Source organism: Podarcis gaigeae (genome assembly GCF_964106915.1).
Source record: "Podarcis gaigeae genome assembly, chromosome: 1".
Classification (NCBI taxonomy): Eukaryota; Metazoa; Chordata; class Lepidosauria; order Squamata; family Lacertidae; genus Podarcis; species Podarcis gaigeae.
The window spans coordinates 80480312-80502302 of NC_139678.1; the positions used below are offsets into that span (position 1 = coordinate 80480312).

General features: G+C 42.1%; 1 protein-coding gene across 14 annotated transcripts in view; it reads right to left on the reverse strand.

Annotated features, from left to right (window-relative positions):
- Nucleotides 1–4845: 4845 nt before the first annotated feature.
- DAGLA (diacylglycerol lipase alpha) overlaps nucleotides 4846–21991 on the reverse strand; it is an 89786-nt gene continuing 72640 nt past the window's right edge. For 13 of the 14 annotated variants that reach the window (XM_083699095.1, XM_083699087.1, XM_083699090.1 and 10 more), the window contains 5 exons: nucleotides 20950–21022; nucleotides 18575–18771; nucleotides 17433–17562; nucleotides 16924–17102; nucleotides 5695–16712 (listed from right to left, as the gene is read on the reverse strand). In XM_083699095.1, coding sequence (XP_083555221.1) covers nucleotides 15785–16712; nucleotides 16924–17102; nucleotides 17433–17562; nucleotides 18575–18771; nucleotides 20950–21022 — 1507 coding nt within the window. In that variant the 3' untranslated portion in view covers nucleotides 5695–15784. Of the gene's footprint in view, nucleotides 5194–5694; nucleotides 16713–16923; nucleotides 17103–17432; nucleotides 17563–18574; nucleotides 18772–20949; nucleotides 21023–21991 lie in introns of those variants that run through there. The other variant, XR_014555346.1, reaches the window with a different exon arrangement.

A 21991-nucleotide genomic window follows, 5' to 3' on the forward strand; every position in this document is an offset into this window, starting at 1 on the left:
CAGGTTAGCCAGATTGATTCGTATGCTGTCAGCAGATTCTTGTCATTGTCTTTTGGGCTGTGTATGTGATAAAGGCAGCCCTGTTTAGGGAAGTTTTTAAATGTTTTAATGTATTTTTAATCTCCTGTTGGAAGCCATCCAGAGTGGCTGGGAAGACCCAGCCAGATGGGCAGGGTATAAGTAATAAATTATCATCATCATCATTATTACTATTACTATTATTAAGGGGAGCCATATCGGAGTGAAGGCATCTTCTATTTGTCCACGTGTCAGTTTCAGTTTATTGGTTAGTTTTTCTAGCAAGGCTGTTTTTCATAGTATTTGATACCATTGGTCCAAGTTTACTCCTGACAGTTCTTTCCAGTGTCTGACTATGATGCTTCTGGCTGCTGAAAGTGGGTTATGAGCTCCTTATAATGTAAGTGTGCATTGTTATCTTGGAAGATATTCAGTAGGGCCAGTTGTAGGGTGATTTCTAATACCACATACCACATGTGGAGGTATGTGCCTGTGGAGGTGCAGCCTCTCCAGCATTTTGGTGAGGCTCCTGGGCAAATCAATGCTAGTTTCTGTGGTGTTAGGTACCATCTGTAAGTGAAGGTTCCCCACTTCAGAGGTTCTCTGGCAACGGGTTGTGCAACTGTGAGATAAATGCTAAATGGTGAGCCCCTTTGCATCCATGTCACCTTTTTGCAAGAGTAGTATGAAGCATGTGAAGAGGGCTATAAACTGACCCCCTGCTCCAAACTAGGGGAGTATGTAAAATGTAATATTACCTTACACAATAACAGTTATTTTTTGTTTTGCTGTTTTTGTATCATTCTTAAGATATTTGTTATATTTTGTGTCTCCCTTTCCACTTTGATGTTGATCAATATGTTTAGAAGTTGCTGTGGGGGAAGGAGAGCTTTTTTAGCCACTGTGAAAGTCTTAGTATTGGCCAGAGTAGTGGGATGCCATTTTTTTAAATCAAGTCAAGCAAGAATTTTGAGGAAGCATGTCTTTTGGAGCCTTTGGAGAAATCCTGGGCCCTGAAGGATTCCTGCTTGCCCTCATTCATTTGCTTGCTGAGCCAGAGTCGTTTGGAGTGGCTCAAGTGCATAGCTGCTCCAATGCTTTCCTCCCTTGTCTTAAAGACCAGACAGTAGAGTGTGCAGCTTAGTGGGAGGGAAATCCTGATCGAAATGGAACACTGTTGAAGCCGAGAGCCCCCTTAATTCCTCCTCAGAGGTTTCCCTCCACTGCTCCAGGACTTGGAAGGGATTTATCGTGATTTTTCTATTCTGTTGGGAGCCACCCAGGGTGGCTGGGGAGGCCTGGCCAGATGGGTGGGGTATTATTATTATTATTGGTATTCTGATGGAGAAGGACTGAGTGGCTTGGAAAATCAAATGAAAACGGTCTCCCTTTCCACTTTGATGTTGATCAATATGTTTAGAAGTTGCTGTGGGGGAAGGAGAGCTCTTGACTTCCTATCTGAAAAGCAGTTCTCTTGTTTTTTATTGGAAGCTGCTTTTGACACCTTCCTAAGCAGCATCAGAGGAACTGCAGTTAAAAAGGATGTTCAAAGTCCTCCTGGAAACACACCAAGTTTCAGCAGCCTCCCAAGTGCCCAAGTCTATGCAACTCCCATGCTGGTACTGTGGGGCTCTGTCAAGCCCCTGGCTCATTGGGGAGCTCCAGGCAAGGAAACAGGCCCAGAGACAACTGGTACAAGTCTTGTGAAGGTGACCAAGCATATAATCGTGCCTTCCATAGTGCTTCAGTGAGCTTTTCATAGTGGTATCAGGGTTGCTTTGCCTACTCTGTTTAGGCCAGCCTTAGAGCCCTCTGGTGATTTTGCAAGGCATTTTGAAGACAAGATAGTCCATTGCTGTGTGGACTGGAGTTCCACCACTGATACCATGTCTGTTGTACAATGCACTATTATCCTGTCCGATTTTTGGTTCATGCTAGGTATTAAAGGTTGACTGGGTGAATTCAGGGTGTGATGAATGCTTTGTTGTGTGATGAGGTGGTGGCTGTGGTGCTTCAGTTGCAGATGCTACTGGATGGAAATGATTATCTCAAGCCACTTCAGACTTTATTCAGGCCCTGTTTGGGGACAGCCTCAGCCTTGCTCACTCTGACTGATGGCGTTTTTGAAGGACTGGAAGAGTGCAAGTGTTGATTCTCCTGGATCTCTCCTTGACTTTTGTTAGTATTAACCATGATAGTCGTCTATGGATTGGGAGTTGTGGTTGATCTCAGGTGCCACAGGGCATGCTTTTGTCTTAAGTGCTACTTAATATGAATCTGCTGGGGTAGTTTGCTCTACAATTTTATGACTAGAGATCCAGGTGACCTGTGGCTTGGACCAGCTATTCCCAAATTCAGCGATCCACAGAGTTAAGACTACATGGTTTTCGTTTTTGATGTATTTTGTATTCTCATTTTGTATTTTTCTGTGGCGAACCACCATGGGATCTTTGAGCCCAGAGCGGTATACAAATTTTAACAACGACGACATCATTTTACACAAGTGTCCCAAAATCTGCACTGGTTGCTTATTAGTTAGCAAGCAAAGTTCAAGGTTTCAGTGACATTTAAAGTCCTAAACAACCTGGGTCTACAATCCTTAGTGGACCACATCTTAGTTTTTAAGTGTTTGTTTTGTACACCACTCATTTTTATTTATAAGATATAGTTGTGTTTTGCTTATATTTATTTTGAAGAAAATTTATTTGAATATTGAACTTTGTTCTATTGCTTTCATGTAAACCACTCAAAAGATGTTTGTGAAATTACGTGGTGTATTTTTTATAGATGTTTTATTACAGGAGAGTCAGTAGCTTATTAAAGAACTTTTCTCCTTATGTTTGCCATGAGGAACATTGTCTCCTTAAGCTTAGTTTCAAATGGTAGACTGGAGAGGTTACCCACAAGAAAGTGCCAGTCTCTTGTGTCAACCGACAATTGTGAACAGATCTCCTACTGAGGAGCCACACAATTTCCCATTTGGACATGGCAGGCTAGAACACCAGAATATTGTGCTGTGGTTTGTATTAGTGCTATAACTTTGCAAGGAGCAGTATAGGAACAATTTGAGATATCAAAAGGCAAACTGAACTGCATCAAGATCCTTGTAGCAGATAAGACAGTGTCTTACCAAGATTATGTAAGAGTGTGTGAGTATAAAAATGGATGTCAGACCAACAAGGCAGCCTCATATCCTTGTCTGAATTAATGCACTTGAGACAACTGAAAATTACTGAGGCCCACCAGCCACAAAATGGAGGACAGTCAGTCACAAAATGATGGCAGATGGAGGCAAAGTTTGGCATAATCAGCTGGCAATTACTAATGTCACTTTCTATTGATATCTAATCAATGTTTGGGAATTGCTTTTCTAAAACACCAAAATGCTTTTCTTGTGGCAACATTCTGTAGCTCAACTATATTCAGACATTTGCTCCAGAGGCATTGTGACAGCCTTCCCAATTCACAGGCTGTATGTAGAGAAAGCTTTTTCTTCTATATTTTTCTCTTCCTACTTCCACATGTCTCTCAACATATTTTTACCCATCTCCTGTGATTTATTCTCCCATTCTTCTTTCACACTCAGTTAGTACCATATCCTCACCCCCCACAACTTCCAATTTCTTTCATCTTTTCTCCCTGGTCCTTTCACATTTCTTCCTCCTAGAAGGTTCCCCCTCTTATCCAATCCCTTTCTATTCCTCGGTGGCTTATTTGATGATAACAGCAACCACTTTCTTCTCCGTTTCTAATTTCCTTCACCATCTTCCCTGGCCCTTTCATCTCAGGGAAGGGAGAGCTTCTTTCACTCCTTCCCCATCTCCTTGGCATCTTTACAAGAAACTGCTGGCGATAGCATTGATCCAGCCAAAAGGCTGTGGTATGGCTAGGGGGCAGGGTAGATAAGTGAGGAAGCACTGGACAGATTGTGGCACTGAGACCCACTAATGGGTCTTAGCCCAGTTTGAGAAACACTAGTCAAGAGAATTTGATGGCGCAATCCTGTGCACACAGTTGTAAGCTCTATGGAATTCAGTAAGACTTACTTTGAGCAGACTCATACAAAATTGTATTGTTGGACACGTTCTGTCGTTGAGAAGTCTCCCTTACCTTACTGGCAAATTCTTTTGGCAGTATTGATGTCCACAGTTGATCTTCAATATTACTACAGTGGATCAAGATTTCTCTTTCACTGTATGCCATGCCTGTGTGCTATAGTGCAGCGAGGGATGTGAAGCTATCTGTCATGGATGCTTTAGTTGAGATTCCTGCATTGCAGGGACTTGGACTAGATGACCCCCAGGGTCCCTTCCCACTCTACAATCCTAGGATTCTAAGCAGTAGAAGCCACACAAGATTTATGTGCATTTAAAATGGAGTGCTGCATGTCCTGGTTAATTTTGTAAGAGCTAATTTTGAAGGTGGCAAAGAATCAGGGTACAACAGGTATGTGCTCTGTGTGTGGATACGGAAGTGTATTGTCCATGAGCAATGCACTGTGTGAAAGCATTTAAGATAGAAGATACCAAGATAGCTCTCATCTCATGGCTTGATGAATCACAGGACTACAGCAGCCAAAGGAGAACCCTGGAAAATCCAGTAGCCTTGTGAAAATTAGAATACGTCCAATGATGACAGCCATATTTTAATGATATCATTTTTACAGGATATTCTGTCTGGGCTTGATTTCCAGGTAAATCCATTGGCCAGTGTGTGTGATTTAGACACTGTTCAAATTCTGCTTAGCCACAGACTCACTGGAATCCATTCTCAATATATCCCAGTCTCAATTCAAGTATGTAAAATGGGAACCATAATAAATCAGAATTGGTGTAAAGTGCAGTTTTAATGTGCAAAGCTAGAATGACAACTTGCCAAGTTAGCATCATCCATAGACTTATCAAAACATGCTAATCCCCTCTTGCTGGAATGAGTTCCTAAAACAGAAAAACCTAATTTACTTATGGTTCCATGGATCCATCCCTCTCAGCATTTTGCATCAATCGCTCCATAACAGACCTTGTGCAAAATCCATTTGCATATCATGGAATGTTGGTACTTAGTCTGAGTGCTTCTTTCCTTTGTTGCTGATCTGTTAATAGGCGCATTGTGTTTATTAAACTTGTGCCTGTTATCTTTAGTGTGCTTTTGGTTTTGTGGATTATCCAAGGTATCCTTGGGAGAAAGGCAGATTATAAATATTAGAAATATACTTTAAAAATTAATAGTATTCTGTATAGATACCTTCTTCGTACTTGTGCAGATGCAGAAATTACTTACCAGAGGGTTAAGCGCCATGATCACTCCCTGTCTACATCAGTAACCATATATGCTTCTATTCTACTACTCAAAATTGTGAGTAGCTAGTATTGCTAATGGTTTAACCTGACGGGATGTTAAGGCAGCTACACTGGCTAATTTTACAAAGCCATTTTCACTTTCCTGCACTTTGGAACTCCCTGCCTATTGAGATCAAGCAGGCGCCCTTCAGTGAACTTTTTCCACTGCCTGCTGAAGACATTATTGTTTAGACAAGCATGCCCAGATGTTTAGAAAGCTGAGGTAACTTTAATATATTTTAGTATTTTTAACTTTGTATATTTCAAAGTATGGTTGTGAATTTTTCTTGATTTTCTTGTATTCTTTTTGTGAACTGATTTGAGGGTTTTTTTAAACAATCAAGTGGTGTATAAATTTTAGGAAATGAATAAAATAAAAATAGTGGTTACAAAGTATGTTTTCCTTACTTTACATTTGGGTCTGTTATGTGTTGGGCTCCTGTTCCAAATCCCTGGCATGTATGCATGCCCAGCAACATGATGCAAGAAGCAACTTGTGTGCTCCTGTCAAGCTATACTATAGCAACTCACTCAGTATGTTTCTTCAAATTGGACAATATATGCACACACTTACCCTAACATTTTCCTGGCTCACAAAAGGCATTTTTATATACTACCAGACATATACCTGTTCTCAGTACCTAGTTGCAGCCCTGGATGTCTGACAGTTTTAAGCTATGCCCATGTTTATTATTTTAATTATGAGAGATTAAATTTGTAATAAATTGTGCTGCCATTTTAATTGTGATAGTCACTGGCCTACTGCACCAGGGGTTTGTTGACTACCTTTCAGAACAGGATTCTTTTTTAAATAATAATTTCTTACAGCATATAAATTAATTTGTTTTCATGTTTTTCCACATCAGCCTCTCTTCATTTCTGTGTTGTAGTCCATTTACATTACCATTTCCAGGTTAGGCTCATCATTATTCCTCATTAAAATAGCTTTAGGCATTTTATCCATTAATGGCTGGTCCATGTGCTTTGAGTTTATTTTACTTAATGAAGTCTCCGAAGGCAATTTAATACTGTTTCTTATTTACACATTCTTTGCCCTCTTCTCGGATATTGTCAGTTGTATGTGTGCCTGTTAGTTTTGTGGTGGTGTTTCATCTGTGGGGCAGGCAGACTTAGTGAATGTTTGCATCTACATTACATACTGTTTGTGCCAATCCAAAGGCAACCATTTTTTCCATGTTCTATCACCCTCCTGGCTTCTGACACCCAGTAATTGGTTCGTTTTTCTGGGCCCTAATGACAGCATACCTGGCTGCTACCTTTGTCTCTGCTTCTCCTAACTGAGAGGTACCTGGTTGGCTGCTGTTACATAGCGCTAGACTAGATGGATAGTCAGTTTGATGCATCATAGGCTGTTTCTTTTTTTTTCTTTAACCATCTCTTTTTGGAATGATTTAACTTCTGCTACAGTGCAGAGGCCCAATTGTGCATCTGCTCTGAAGGGATATAGGGAGTGGGATCTGTTAAACATTCCAACCGTGCTTCAACCACCATTTCATACACTGAGGTAAACAAGGTACAGAACTGTTATATACATATATATTTATATAATATGCTATAATAATTTGTATCTTTCTTTACAGCAATCTTAGTTAATATCTTTCGTACATAGGTAAAAAAGTCACATGAGAATGGCACATGTAGGGTGCTCAGAGTCCCCTACAGCCTCCATGCTGGGGCAAATCAGAGCAGGGATCCAACAGTTAGCATTCCTGGAAGGGGTAAATGAGTGGTTTTGCAAGAAACGGCAATGCACAGACTCTTTGCTGCCTCTCCAGTGATTGCATACAAAGGCTTTTAGAATCCATGAATGGGAACTGGAGGACATCAGGATCAAAGGCATTAGGTGGAGACTTCTCACTTTTCTCCCACAAAAGGGAAGATTCCGATTTAAATAAATCAAGAAGCTGGAATCCACTGGTAAATGCCTGGCTCCAATGTGCTCCAGCAAGAGGGATAAAAAAGGGAAAAGGATACAAACAGTGAGGCTTTCATACAGAGAGACTGCTGTAGAAAGAAAAGGAAGGAAAGTAGTTTTCTGTACACAAACCTTGCAGAATAACAAAATAAAATTAAAGTTGGTAATGCCCCTCATATAGGCAAGAGCCCAAGATTTCTTAAGACAAAATTGAGTGCTCCACAACACTGATTCCACATTTAAGTGTGTTCCACTCGAATAACAAGGAACGTGAGCATATTAGGGTAAAGATAACACTACCTGGGCTGTTGCCCCCTACATATTACTCCAGAGGGCAAGCAGGTAGTTAAGATTACAGATGTACCAATGTAAATTCAAGCTAATTGAAAGGATTCTAAAAGACAACAACATCCCTCTCATCATGCCCAGCATTCTGAAGGCACCATCTGACCACCTATAAGTGGTTGATAAATACCATTCAATAAAGGTGACCATCAGAACTGGGATACAAGTTTTTAAAATGACCTTTTCCCCTAGAATTCGAGCAGTTTGGGAGAGAGAAGTAAGGGCAGGCTACTACATCATGTTCTTAGATAATCTGCAAGGTAGTGTCCGCCAGCAGGCACCTCTGACATGCTGATATGAACGTTAATGGTAATGTGTGTGGTAGTGCTTTATCAATTGCATCTCCTGTGTGATAGCATTGGACTCACAATACATCCAAACCAGGCAAATACATGACAGACCATGCAGTTAAGTACCAGTAAGTCAGTCCGAATGCTAACATGGTGCCTGGGACTGGGAGGAATCCCTTCAGTAGCATCCTATGCAGCAGAAACTCAGGATCTTGAACATCTGGGCCTCAGATAGGTTGTGATAAATAAGAGATACACAAAGCCCCAATAAATGCATTTTTTTTTCAAAATTATGTCAGACATTGTCTAATTGCCTAGTTTCTCCAGAGGCATGAAAAATGAACTCCCTTATGCTAAAAAAAAAGAGTTAGACAACAAAGGGCCCAGTCATTCTTCATGGATAATTGAAACACGGGGATCAAAGAAGGGGAAATTTCTAATACCCTGGTACAAATGTCTTCTCTCAATGAGGCAATTGCTCCCAAACTCACTGCAGTACTATTCAGGTGAAGTTTATTTCATTACGAACCCTTATCAAACACAGTCAGCTTTCCTATTTTCAAGGAAAACTGCTACCAAACATCAGGGTTGAACTATGGAAGTTCTAGATATGCTTTGCAATAATGTGTATACATGTATTGCATGGTTTCACTTCTTCTACATGCTGCTTTCTGGCCTTCTCCCTCACTAGCAAAGATTACCAATCAAGATAGTCAACAATCTCATCCAATAGGATGACTTCTATATATGCCACTGGTACTGGGGAAAGCCTGCTTTAGACAAATGAGGCATTGCTATTGGCACTTGTTAAGACAACCTGAAGGAGGAGAGGACACTTGGGAAATTTGGCAAAGCCTAACATCATGGAAGATGAGGACGTATCTTCTTCACATTACAAGAGAAGCAACATGACAGTACAAGGAGAGAAAAGAATGAAAGCACTTGACACCGTGTCCTTTCCTTGCATCTCAAACTAACAAACAAAGGCACAACGGAAGTGTGGGAAACAAGAGAAAACAACACAAACAGCAAGGCAGCAGTGAGCTCAAGAACAGTTGTGCACTGTCTAAAGTAACTTGGGTTTCGTCACATTCAGTATTTTGTTCATAGTTTTCTTCTTGATCTCCCAATGAACTGATGTTATCCTGCTGAGTATGATACTACATGGCTGCAATTTATATGATGGGAAGCTCAATGCCCCAACCCTCTGCACAACGAACTATGGCTAAAAAGAAATGTATCGGACATGAAATATGGTGAGAGACCAAAGATGGAAATACCATTAAGTATACCTAGGGTTGCCATACGTCTAGGAATTCCTGGTTATGGCCTGTTTTGGGGGTCCTACATGCCCATCCCGGGGTGGGGGGGTGTTACATTTTAAAGTAAATGTCCTGGATTTGGTTAAAAAAAGAAAGTGTGTGTGCACTGGTGGCTCTGGTTCAGGCAGCTAGGGCAGCCTGTGCTCTGGTTCAGGCTTGGTTCTGGTGCTGGCAGAGGGGCTATTGCCCTAAAAAAGCTCAACAACTTTTTGTGTCCAGATTTTTACCTCTTGAAATATGGCAACCCTAGCATCAGGGAAATAGTACTAGCCCCCAGAAACAGCTACTTGAAAACTATTTATACAGGCATCTCCCCACTTATGCACGTTCGACTCATATGTGACCGTGTATATGTGCAGTGCTGGGAAATAATTAAATAACTTGATTTAAACTGCAAAAAGGCAGAGAAAGTGCAAAAATGGCCTGTAAAGAGTGGGAGAAAGTGCAAAAATGGCGCAAAAAAAGCAGTGCCATTAGCAGCAAGTGAATCTGACCCACAGCCAAGCACTTGGGGGCACTGGTGTTTACACACACACCCTTGCCGTTGTTTCCACATCGTCCTCCAGCAGTGAAGACTGAGAGCCATTGCTACCATTCATGCCAGTCTGGAAAGTGCTGCTGGTTTTTTTAAGGGGTTTCAGTGGTTTCCAAAGGTTTAAAGGGCATTTACAGGCTTTTAGGATGGTGTTCCCCACTATACATGATTTCACATATATGTGTGGTATCCTGGGATGTAACCGCCACCTAAGTGGGGAGCTGCCTGTACTTCTAGACCATTCTAATTCATTATAATCATCATGTGACACAGTCAATGTTTCCCATTTTACAGATGTGAGTGAGACACAGAGCACAAGCTAACTAATATGGGCCTTGAATCTAGTTCTCACAGATCTTTCTTTAACTCTCATTGGATAACAGTGCCATAATAGGAGAATCTTCTACTTGAACATGTGGTAGCTTTACTTTGTATATACCACAATTCTTTATGAACAGCTTCTCAGATTTGAAAAACTAAACGAAATCATGCACTGCAATCCTGAATGAAAATCAGATTAACAGCTGCCTTATACTGAGTCAGACTATTCACCCATCACTGTCTTACACTAAGAGGCAACAGTTCCACAAGTTTCTTAGCCCTGCTACCTTGAATTAGAGAAGGCTGGAATTGAACCTGGTACCTTCTGTATGCAAAACATGTGATTCCCCACTGAGTGATGGGTGCATTTTTGTCTCCATGAAAAGATCCCTACCACTTCATTCTGCAAAACAACAACATGGAAGACCGAAGATATAAATAAGCTGGTCACACTCCCCTAAATCTGCCTCTGCCAGAGTAAACCATACTGGGCTGGATGGAACAATAGTCTAAGTATAAGGCAGCTTCAGATGATCAGATATGTAGGATTTCATCTATAGCACTATACGTGTGATAGCTCCAATTCAGCTTCAGTGCCACATACATCCTACCCTCACATAATGGGTGAAGGGACATCCAAGTTGTTGCCACCACTCCTTTTAGGCAAGCAGGACTGTTTGAATGATTTAAGGCTAGCTTGTTTTTGAACAAAAAACAGCCAGATGATTGCTCCAGTAGTGAGCTGCAGACTGTGTGTGTGCGTGCGTGCGCAACCCCATAAGTACTTAAAATTATGCTAAGAGGAAACAGTGTGTTTTTCATAGGTACTATTCCATACATCAGGGGTGGCCAACTCTCAAGAGACTGCGATCTATTTTCAGAATTAAAAACTGGCAGTGATCTACCAGCTTTTTGGGGGGTTCAGCTCAAATTTGTTGAGCTTTTTTTAGAGAGGAGAAAAGCCCCTCACTAAAAAAAGAAGGGGTAAAGTCACTCACAAAAAACAGCAGCACAGAGAAAGCTCTGTCTTCCCTTCCAGAGATCATACAACAATGGAGGGCAGGGCGAGGGGGCAAGGCAGGAGTCAGTTTTAGCGACACTAAGGAAAGGGAGCCAGAGATCGACCGTGATCTACCAGTAGGACATCCCGGCCATACATATATATGAAACTCATGCAACCACATTTCATGTGGCAATCAAAATAACTATAAATATCTAGCTGGGAGAAGAATCACATTTCCCAAGCACAAAATGCTGAAGTCTTGAGTACTGGGGAAACACAGCATCCCTGCAATGTTAGCATTCCACTGGACGAAGTCCATAGCTTTGAAATGTGGAGAAGGTTAGACAACCTTTTGCAGCAATGAGATGCAGCCTGTGCTAACCAGGATGAAATGTTGGAGACATAGGAGATGTAACATATTTATCAACAGGACAATCAAGTAAGGAAAATCAGATGTGGAATGTAATTGTTTGAAGAGGGGAAAGGTACCGAGCAGAATTAAATAGGAAGTGCCAAACAGAGTTGAAAAGGAGAGAACTTATAAAAACTATTACCAGAGGTTCTGGTTTTAAGTTCCCACTCCCCAAATTCAATGCATGTCTCAGCCCAAAAGCACTTAAAAGGACTGACATGGCATTGTATGTGTATTTGGGAAAGTTTGAAAGTACCCTCTGTTGGAAAAGAATGAAAGTGCTCATCATTAGTCGCTCTGCTAGTGAGAGAAGTATTTCTCCCAGCTGGGAGATATCTTTTGTTAGGGCATCTTTGGCAAAGCTGCATCAGCATCTATATGGGGCCTTTGATCACCTATTTTAGTTTTTAAAGTGAACGAAAACCTGCCTGGGAGTGTGAATTAATTCACTGCATAAAGCTTCAGCGGAGTGTGCAATTCCACCCAAAATCTACTAGTTCACTGACACTGGGTGAGTAAAAGGGTTGCAGTGACTTTGCTACAACTAGGAACTGCTCAGTTAATGGCTATTGCTTCAGATACATTCCTAGCACTGAACCGATTGCATATTGAAGTTCTAGATAGTTTTCAAAGGACAGTCTAAACATCCAAGGTGCTGAATAAGCAGGGAGAGGACACAGCACCTTGGGGATGAAGCCCAGAGGCAAAGCCTTGAAGGTTCTTTTAAAGCCAGGTAGAAGAGTTGGAAAACCAATTTATCAGAGCACAAGCAGGATGCAGTGTGCGCGAAATAGGTACCAACATGTTTCAGGGGTGAAACTCAATAGAAACTCAGTCTGTGTGTCAGTGGTGTGGCATTTTCTAGTTCTTTCCTATACAAGGGATATGGGTATGCTAAAAATAAATAAATAAAGGTGTACTTGCGGAGTGTTGGTGTAGTCATTGGCCTTTTTAGTGTAAAACAAATTAAGTGCTAGAAGACCCATTTTTTTCAAGAAAAAAAAAAGACAAATAAGATGCCGTAATGTAATGCAGCAAATAAACTCAACTCCCATTTTTATACTTGCCTCTCCTGCTGAGTGCAAGCATTTGATACACCTGAATCTGTGTATTTTCCTTCTTCCAGGCAGAAAGCCCAACAGTCACAAAAAGCACAGACAATCTGGAACAAACACAGTTAAGACAGTCTGATTCCTGCTACCAGTGACAAGGAAGAGGATAACAAACACTCTTGGGATACAATCAAACAGCTTTAAAAAGTAACAAAACCCATGAAAATGACAATGAACTGGTGCTCCGGTCAGGCACAACATTGTAGTGCAATAGCTTGTTGCATCATTCACAATCTGATCACCACCAAATGAACATATTAAAACCTTCTCCAAGCAAAGCTGTATCAACAGCCTCTCAACCTGGCTCTCCAAGCCTAAAATAATCATCTCAGGGAGGGGTGGGGGACCTGCGGCCCTTCATCAGCCCCAACCAGCATGACCAACAGTCAGGGATGATGTAGTCCAACACAATCTGGAGGGCCAATGGTTAGCCATCCTTGTCCTAAGGCAGGAAACTGCCTGCTCTCCACCTTCGCAGATTTTTAGATTCATACAGTAGATATGCTGCACGCACAGACACCCTTCCCTCCCCCCTACATTCCCATGACCCACAAGAGCTGGGAAGCTTCCTTTTCTATTTGTAAAGTGCTTTGAAGTTTAAAGCGCTCTCTAGGTGCTAAGTATTTGCACTGAATCATAGCTTGATTCACAAGGCAGTGCTCCTCAAGATTGGCAGACTGATTGGAGTGGCATCAGCTGCTTAAGCAGCCTGTCCAGTTTGGTGAGCTTAACCTGCTGTAAGTATCTGCAGCTTAAACTCTGCAACACCGCTGCATCCCAAAAGATCCTCATAAACCATGCAGTTTATCATATGCTTTGTCCCAGAACTATATATTCCTGCTGTGTCTTCCTTAAAGAAGCATATTTTATCAGTCTTGTTCTGGTTTACAGTAGCCTTAGTCAACTAACATGAACCAATACAGCTGTTATTGAAAAAATGGGAACACTGAAGAGCTAAATTATTAAGACAGATTGGCTCAAGCCTAAATCATTAAGATTAATTGTTTGAAAACTGGAATTTTATCAATAAAAACCTTCTGCACTTCCAATGAAAAACTGTTTCAGGGTAGAAAGGGGGGATTTACTCTTCTGTCATGTTGACCACCAGAATTAGTCCCCAATTCACAATTGCCCTGCATATTGCAGAATCATTTAATGTTATGCGGGTGTACTATCTTACACCCACGTATTTGCAGTCCTATCCTATGCAAGTTTATTCAGAAGGAAAAGTCCTGTGGAGTTCAATGGGGACTGGTTTCCAAGCTAGCATACATAGGAGTGTTAAAACATGAAAGGCAACGAGTCCCTAGAACCTCCATAGGAAACAAAACTAAGGCTGCAACCCTGTACTCCCTTAGCTGGCAACAAGGACCACTGAGCTCAGTGGGACTTACTTCCAAGTAGACACATACAGGATTGTGCTATTAGTCACCAAGAAAACTGGAAATTCCCCCACTCGTTTCCAGTTCTTCCAAACAAGCAGCCTTTAAGCCACAAAGAGGCACAAGTGGCTAGAGCTTGCCAGAACCTTCAGGGTGCCCTTTCTTCTGGCAACCTGCTTGGGGACCTGAGGCCGCAACCTCAGGGAATGTGCCAAGTACCTTCTGGGTTGCCATGCATGGGTCATATGCTGTGTATGGCATACGAGGCTGCATGCTGAAGAGGCCTATGGTAAGAGTTGTTCTTTCACATTAATGCTACATTCCGATATGATATGACTTGTAGGTCACAATATGCTTAACTTCCTACATAAAAATTATTTCACTCCTAAGTTTCATCACTAGAAAATACTTGCAATTTTACACAGTGCCGCCATGTTGTTGTGAGAAGATCTCAGACATGAGCACTGTTGCAGGACTAGTGGCTGAGATGCAATGTCGTGAGTTGTTCTGATGTGTAGTTGGGTGATGCTGATAAGCCCCTGATTGTAGAGTGGCTGAAGGAATGCATATGAACAGGGTTAATCCTATCACCCATCATTACTTTCTAAGAAGGATTTGTAATAACAATGCTTCTTAAGGACCCAAGTTGAGGGAGAGATGGGAATGCAGAGAGAACATTTGTCCCACTCAGGCAGGTGTTTCTCATACACTTAGTAACTACCTCCCCAAAATGTTTAGTAGCTTTGTAAACATACATGAAACTTCAATGCACAATATACCAGTAAGTCCATCTTTTCCCTGAACTCAGGGACAGACCACCATTGACCTTACGTGATGCTGCCAGTGAATGCAAAATCAGGAATGGGGACAGACTGGCTCTGGGCACCATTATGTTTTGGGGAATAATATAGGGCACTGGCAAGCCAAAAGCTAGTTTAAACCAATTGATTCATGCAAATAGAGATGAAAATTCTGTCAGATAAAGCAAGATTGTCACTAGTTCATAGTGATCTGGGGAGCTGTGCAATGCTGTGAGACCCAAAATACCTCTCATCCCCTCCGCCCCACCCTCCAGTACATGTACTTTCTTCTCAGAAGAAGTCTGGTTATCACTGAACACAGAGCTAATCAGGGGAGCAAGACACCCGAGCCCCGGCCCAATTTTCACTGCACCCAGTCAGGATCGGGAGTGGGGGACTGCATTCCTCTGGAACACAGCCTTAATGGCTATAAAACAGGAGAGTGTGTCTGATTGTTTTTTTCCAAAAAAATCACAATGATGACAATGATGGACAGGTGCTTGAGTCAAACATGATACGCTAGTGCAATAGGGCCCAAAGTCACAATCTCCTTGATTCAGACACAATTCCAAGGACATTATCTGACCCCTCAGCTTATGTAGCTCTGGTCCTCTAGCCTGTGGACAGTAACTTCCTAATTTCAGCAGGAAAGGCAGAGATCCTGCCTCCTTCTTAAAAGAAATACGCTGAGGTAGGGAAACCAGTCATCTAACTTCAGTGAACAAGGTCCTCAAAAAGCAGCAGGCTGCGTTAGGCAGTGATTTTCTCCCTAACTAAAGAACACAAACCACGGTGTGGCATCCTTCGTGCTGACCTCCACTGTGGCGCCATTAACAAAGCACCTAGGAAAGAATGCCACCATTCCCCATGCATCTTCCACAACTCTCACCTGCCCAGTGACCAGGTCCTCCACGTTTTATCCCATGACTCAAAGCATGGGATTGGCTATTTGGGCCCTTCTCTCCTACACTAGAGGGCTGAGATCATGCAGTCCTCTTGTTTGGCAGGGCTGGTCATATTGCCAGTGGGAGTGGAAGTCCGGATTTTGTCAGTGGCCAGACATTCCTGGCTACTCATGCCTGTAGGAGTGAGGTCCATAAGCTCTCCAGAAGAACTCAGAGGGAAAGAAGGGGAAACTGATATGCCTGAGGAGGGATCTGTTGAGCCCGCAAATAACCTGGGGGGCTTTGGGACTAAGTTGGGCTCATACTGTGCTCTTAGCAGGATCTCCTGATCACTGACAGACTTGGGCATCTCAGCAAAATCACTAGTGCTGTCCGATACCATCATGCAGTAGATGTCCTGGAAGGAGCTGCTTTTGCTGTCCAGATTAAAGAGGCTGTCTATAAACTCGGCAAACTCCAACACTTGCGGACTGGGGTCATCACTGAGCCTCCCGTTCTGGAGGGTCAGTTCCTCCTGAGCAGTGAAGGAAACGTGGTCTGCATCGCTGCCAGCACCGCCGTCACTGCAACGCCGCTGAGGAGTGGTGTCTCCACTGTTGTGCAGGGCCTCAGGAGGCTGAGTCTCCTGGGAGTGTTTGGAGAGGCTGTCAGCAGCAAGCAGCTCTGTCCGTGAGCTGAGGGAGGGGTTTTCCTCAGGGATTGCTGGGTCGATATAAAAACAGTGAGTCTCATCTTTCTCCATGACTGCATGGAGGCTGGGTGAGCCGCGGATGCTACGGAAACCAGAGGAACGCCTTGAATCAAAGCTGTAGATAGATTCATTATCCGACAGGCTCTCCATTGTAGCAAGAGGAGCACGCCGGTCCTGCAGTTCAACAGACAGGCGTTCCTTGGTATCGAGAAGCAGCAGCTCCACAGGATCCTTCTGTACTGGAGATAGAAGCTTGGTCTCATAAAACCCTTCCAAACTGATTTCAGAGTGAGCCTTACTCCTGCAAAAGGAGAAGACAAAAATATGAGACTAATACAAGGCTATGCTTTGTATTGGAACAAGCCACAGAAGAGAACACCGCAGATACAACTCCTCATTTATGACATCACGATATCCACCAACACCACAGCAGTTATAACACAGCAGGAAGGAATACGTCCATCAGGGGTCTTTAGTAGATCTTTCTAGAAAAACCAGAGCCACATCCTTACTTAGTGCTGCTGTTCCTTCTGTCCACTACTATGTCTCCAATTCCAATCTGCACAGAAGGCCTAGGCAGAGGCTGATTCTGGAAGATTAACTCCGGGTTGAGGTCCACTTCTGTAGGACTCACCATCACTTTGGCTGCAGAAAGCAAGGCTGTTTTGCCTTTGTTATAATTCTCCAGTACCTGTGCAAAATAAATTGGTAGAAAACAGTTTTCTTCAGTTATCATTTCCAACCTAACCTCACTGACTTTTGACATAAAAGTCAAATGTCCCACAGCATGCCTAAGATGGATCGCAGCATCATGTTATATCAGTGCTTTTGACTTTCAACAAAATTTTTGTATGTACGCCTCACATTTAGCTGGACTACATTTTGCTGGATGCACAATCCCTTCATCATAATGTCCGTCCTTTTCTTCATCCGTGAATCAGTTTGTTCAGATGTTCAGCACAAACTTTTTGGTTCGTCTTCTATCCCCTCTGGTACCTCCCCAAATAATGCCCATTATTACCTTGTTAAGACCCTCCATGACCACATAAGGCAGGTGTTCGTGTAGCATTGCTGGGGAAATTATCACTTCATTAAATGCTTTGTTGTCTCCCCAAATGGCAAAGTATGTGGGTTCCTCCGGATCACAGCAGCTGGGGGGGGGGGGGGAGTCAAGAAAGGCACAGTCATGGGAAAGCAAGCAAATTAGAGGGGGAAGGAATGATGACCCCAGAGAAAAAACACTGGGGCACACAGTGGGGCCGGGTGTAGGGGACATCACTCAAAGGACCCAAATGAATAACAGAACACAAAGGCAGTTCTTTCAGGCCCATATTCTAAGGCAGAAGCATTCATATCACATCTTGTCCTGCAAAATCAACTGACATTATGAAATGCTATAATATGGGACCAGCAGAGAACAGAAACAAACAAGACTCAAGCAGTTATCTCCTGTCATCCATCTCTTTTCCCACTACAGTGCTCCTCTACTAAGTACCATTTCAGGCAGGAGCTAAACTGCCAAGAGAATAAAGCCACAGGCTTCTGCAGATACCTTGGTATCATGGCTATATTCCCAAGGTTAAAATGTCATCAAGAGTACCTAGTTATTACATAATTTTGTCATTCTAACGCTCAGCTGCATTTCCCATTTTTTATTCTATAGCTTGGAATGTTACATTCAGCAGACCAGGCAAACTAGCTGCATGTAAATGCATACATAGAGGTTTTTTTTATAATATTAATAGTTTATCCTTGATGAAATACTCACTGACTGCAGTGAACTACCTGCAGTGACACTTTTGTTTAGTGAGTGTCTTCTCAGTTTGGGTCAATTAGTCTCCCACCCAGATGTAAACCATCCTTTGTTCCTGGGTGGCTTTGCTTTTTAGGTTGGGGGAGGGGAGGTGGCAGTTGAAGACCCCAGCAATTTCCACCCACCACAGCTGGTACTATGGGATAAATGCAGAGGATGTAAAACCAAACTAGAGTTCCCATGGGGAAAATTTAATAATATCCATATGTGCTGCACTATCAATAAAGGTGCCACCAAAATGACAAGTTAGAAACTCTCAGAAAATAAGATCGCCACCACCACCACCCCACCCTGGCCACCAAGAAAGCCCATCAAACAGTTTGCTGAATATTATTCCCAGCTCTACCCACCAGCACTGTTCAGCAGGATGATTGTGAACAACATGAATGATGCGCCCAGGAGGATAGAGTGGTGTGCTTGCTGACAGGGCGATGGTTAAGTCACTGGGATGGGTCCAGAGGCGGTGACTGGTTACTGAATTCACTTCTTGCTCTTCAGGGAGCTCAGACTTGGGAATGCATTTTGTGGCACCCACAATGATTCTCCACTGTCCAAGAAAAGAGAAAGGAAAGGAGGAGTCTGAAGTAATGCAATTAAGTGCAAGGCTGAAGTGCTGACATTATATCATGGTACAAAGGGGAAAGGTTGAGAAAACTTCACATTAGTATTTGGGCTGATTGTTGTTGGTGTGTTTTTTTTAAATGCATTGTGTTCCCATTTGACACTCATAATTCAGAAAAGAAGGCAGCAATCACACTATGGACTAGATTCCTTGGTTTGTATATTAACAATAATAAAAACATGGAAAAACAGCCATCTCTCTCTCTCTCTATCTAGCTATCTCTATAAATCACTGAGCATATCTGATTATGAGTTCATGCATTCAGAGAAGAAGCTAGAGTTCATCTCTAAGAAACATCTGTCACCCAGGTTTCTACTTTGAGCAAGGACAAGTAGCAATCTCATTTGAAGGAGAAAACTTCCAATTTTTAGGGGCAACTAGGGATGTCATAAATCTGATCATTTGTGAGCCAACCAATTACAGTTGTACCTTGGAAGCTGAATGGAATCCGTTCCAGAAATCCATTCAACTTCCAAAACATTCAAAAACCAATGCACGGCTCTTGCAGCCAATCGGAAGGCCCATCAGATGTTTGGCTTCCAAAAGAATGTTCGAAAACTGAAACACTCACTTTTGGGTTTCAATCGTTCAGGAGCCAAAACATTCAAGAACTAGGCTGCTTGAAAACCAAGGTACAACTGTACTTATTAGTTATAGTTCAAATTAGACGGAAGTTTGGGGTTATATTATTGTAAGAAAGAAAGGAGGGTAGTTGTCCAATAGGAAGTTATTAACATTTAGCAGGCAGTGTCTCAGGCAAACTCCCTCTTAGCAACAGTGATTAAGACATGCGAAATCTACAGAATCTAAACATAGGGAAAATATGATAACCCAGTCTGGTGACTTTCCAGGCCTGACATCACACACAAACAGAACTGCATTTGATAAAAAAGAATACTAATGTTAATATATAGAACTGCATCTCTCTTTACCTCATCAGAATAGCACCGTTTCCTTTTAATTTTGGCTCCTTTCCCTGATAATGTATTTAATTAATACCTTCTCTTGTCCTGCATACTGAGCTATCCCAGTATCACACAACACACAAGAAGCAGTTACAGAGTTTGCTTGTGTGTTACTTTCCCAGAGTAAACTTTTTAAAAATGTGTTATCACTGCTGTGCAAGTGTAACAGCCTTCAAAATACCTTGTCTTCTTAATGGCATATTAATGCAATTGAACAATTGTGGAATGGGCAAATAAGAAAAACGATAATGGGAACTACCTTGAAAATAGATTCAACTAAGAATACCATCACCTTTTAACCCAGAGGGAATAGTCACAAGGGGATCAAGGCAGGCACATGTCAAACTATGCCAATATGGCCAGAGGCTAAATTATCAGATTTCTAACTAATTACATTTCACTACAAATGGAATTCAAGTAGTAACAGGAAGCCCCTCTCTCATTTGAGACAGTTTTTAACAAGAAGGTAAGAGGCTACATTAATCTCTGGCTGTAGCCCAGGCAGATGCTATATGACAGATACACATGAAATTTACATTTAGACTGTGAATCTGCAGTAAGGCAGACAAGGTGTAATCTTAAAATAACTAGGATTAGGTTGCTTATGCCACTGCTGTTATCATGAATTTATCATAGACCTGGGACAGCAGCCAATGAAACATGAAGTCCTAAACAAATAAAGGTGAAGCAGTAACCTTTTCAGCTGCAGTCATACCTCATGTTACATTTGCTTCAGGTTGAGCCTTTTCACGGCAACTCGGGAGTACCAGAAAGGGTTACTTCCGGGTTTCCCCACTCGCGCATGCGCAGACACACAAAATAACATCAAGCGTATGCGCAGAAAGGGCAAATCGCGACCCGCAAATGCAAGTTGCATTCTGCTAATGTTGCGAACGGGCCTCCGGAATGGATCCCATTTGCAACCAGAGGTACCACTGTATTTTAAGAATGCATGTGACACAAATAATTTAATTTCAGATAGACTTGAAATCTTTCTTTATTATTTTACATATTAACCTGCCTAATTTTCATAACCTGCCTAATCTGGCTAACATTAAAACATCACAATGGAAATATATAGCAACCTCCATTTTAACATCAAAAGCCTAAAAACACAAGAGAGTCCAACTCGTCTTACCTTTGGTTTGTTACTTCTCTGCAGAACATCAAGAAGCTGCCGGCGAAATCCCTCCAGTTGTGAGAGCCCAATCCTGAGGGATAAAGAATATCAGATGCACTGATGTGGGTATAACTATTATGAGGAGCACATACAGGAAAGTAAAGAGAGATGGGATCAGAGTAGACTTACCCATGACTCAGTATAAGGCTATTTTATACAAATATACTGAAGACAATTCCTAACCCGTTAGAAAGATATGAGCAGATACATTACAGATAATCCAACGAGTAAGTGAATAATACAGTAAGCAAACTACTTAACTAAAACTATAGATAACAAAAAATATGACACAGGGGTGTGAGAAGTCAATACTCAAAAGGGAAGCAGGCTATCAAAATCCATTTAACCATGATAATGATTCAGAGATTTTAGATGCCATATGACAGGTAAAACAAGCAAACTAGGAAGACGGAATAAAAGTGTGAAGTACCACTATTGAGATAATCATAAACAAACAGGCGGGAGATGCTTCTACATAATGGGTACTGAACTTTTTTTTCCATCTCAGGCAAAGAAAAGCAGGCAGCTTCCCACTCCAGCATGGAGAGACTACAGTCTTCTCTGCCTCAGATGCGTGGAGGAGCATGATCTACATGAGGACAAAGGTGCACTTGGATGATTCCTCCCTTCGCACCTTCCTCTCCACTGCCATCTCAATAAATTTGGTGATGGGAGGCATTTAGTGGAATAAGAGTTGGGGCATCCATGCTAACCTCATGGAAGGGCTGCATGCCACCCATGGGCCACAGATGTGTGCTAGGACAAAGAAAATGCAAAAGGATATGAGCTTTTAACATAAAAAAGAGCCAAGAACCTTATACACAATTGTGAGGTGGTGAGAAATGAAAAAGCACACAGGTAAGCAAGAGATGATAATGCACATAAAACGATACACAGTACACAAGTGTAAGGTGACACAGTTCACATACTACAGAGATGCTAGGCAGGAGTGAGGTGACAACACGTATAGCTCAAGATACAGTGCAAAGATGGAAGATGA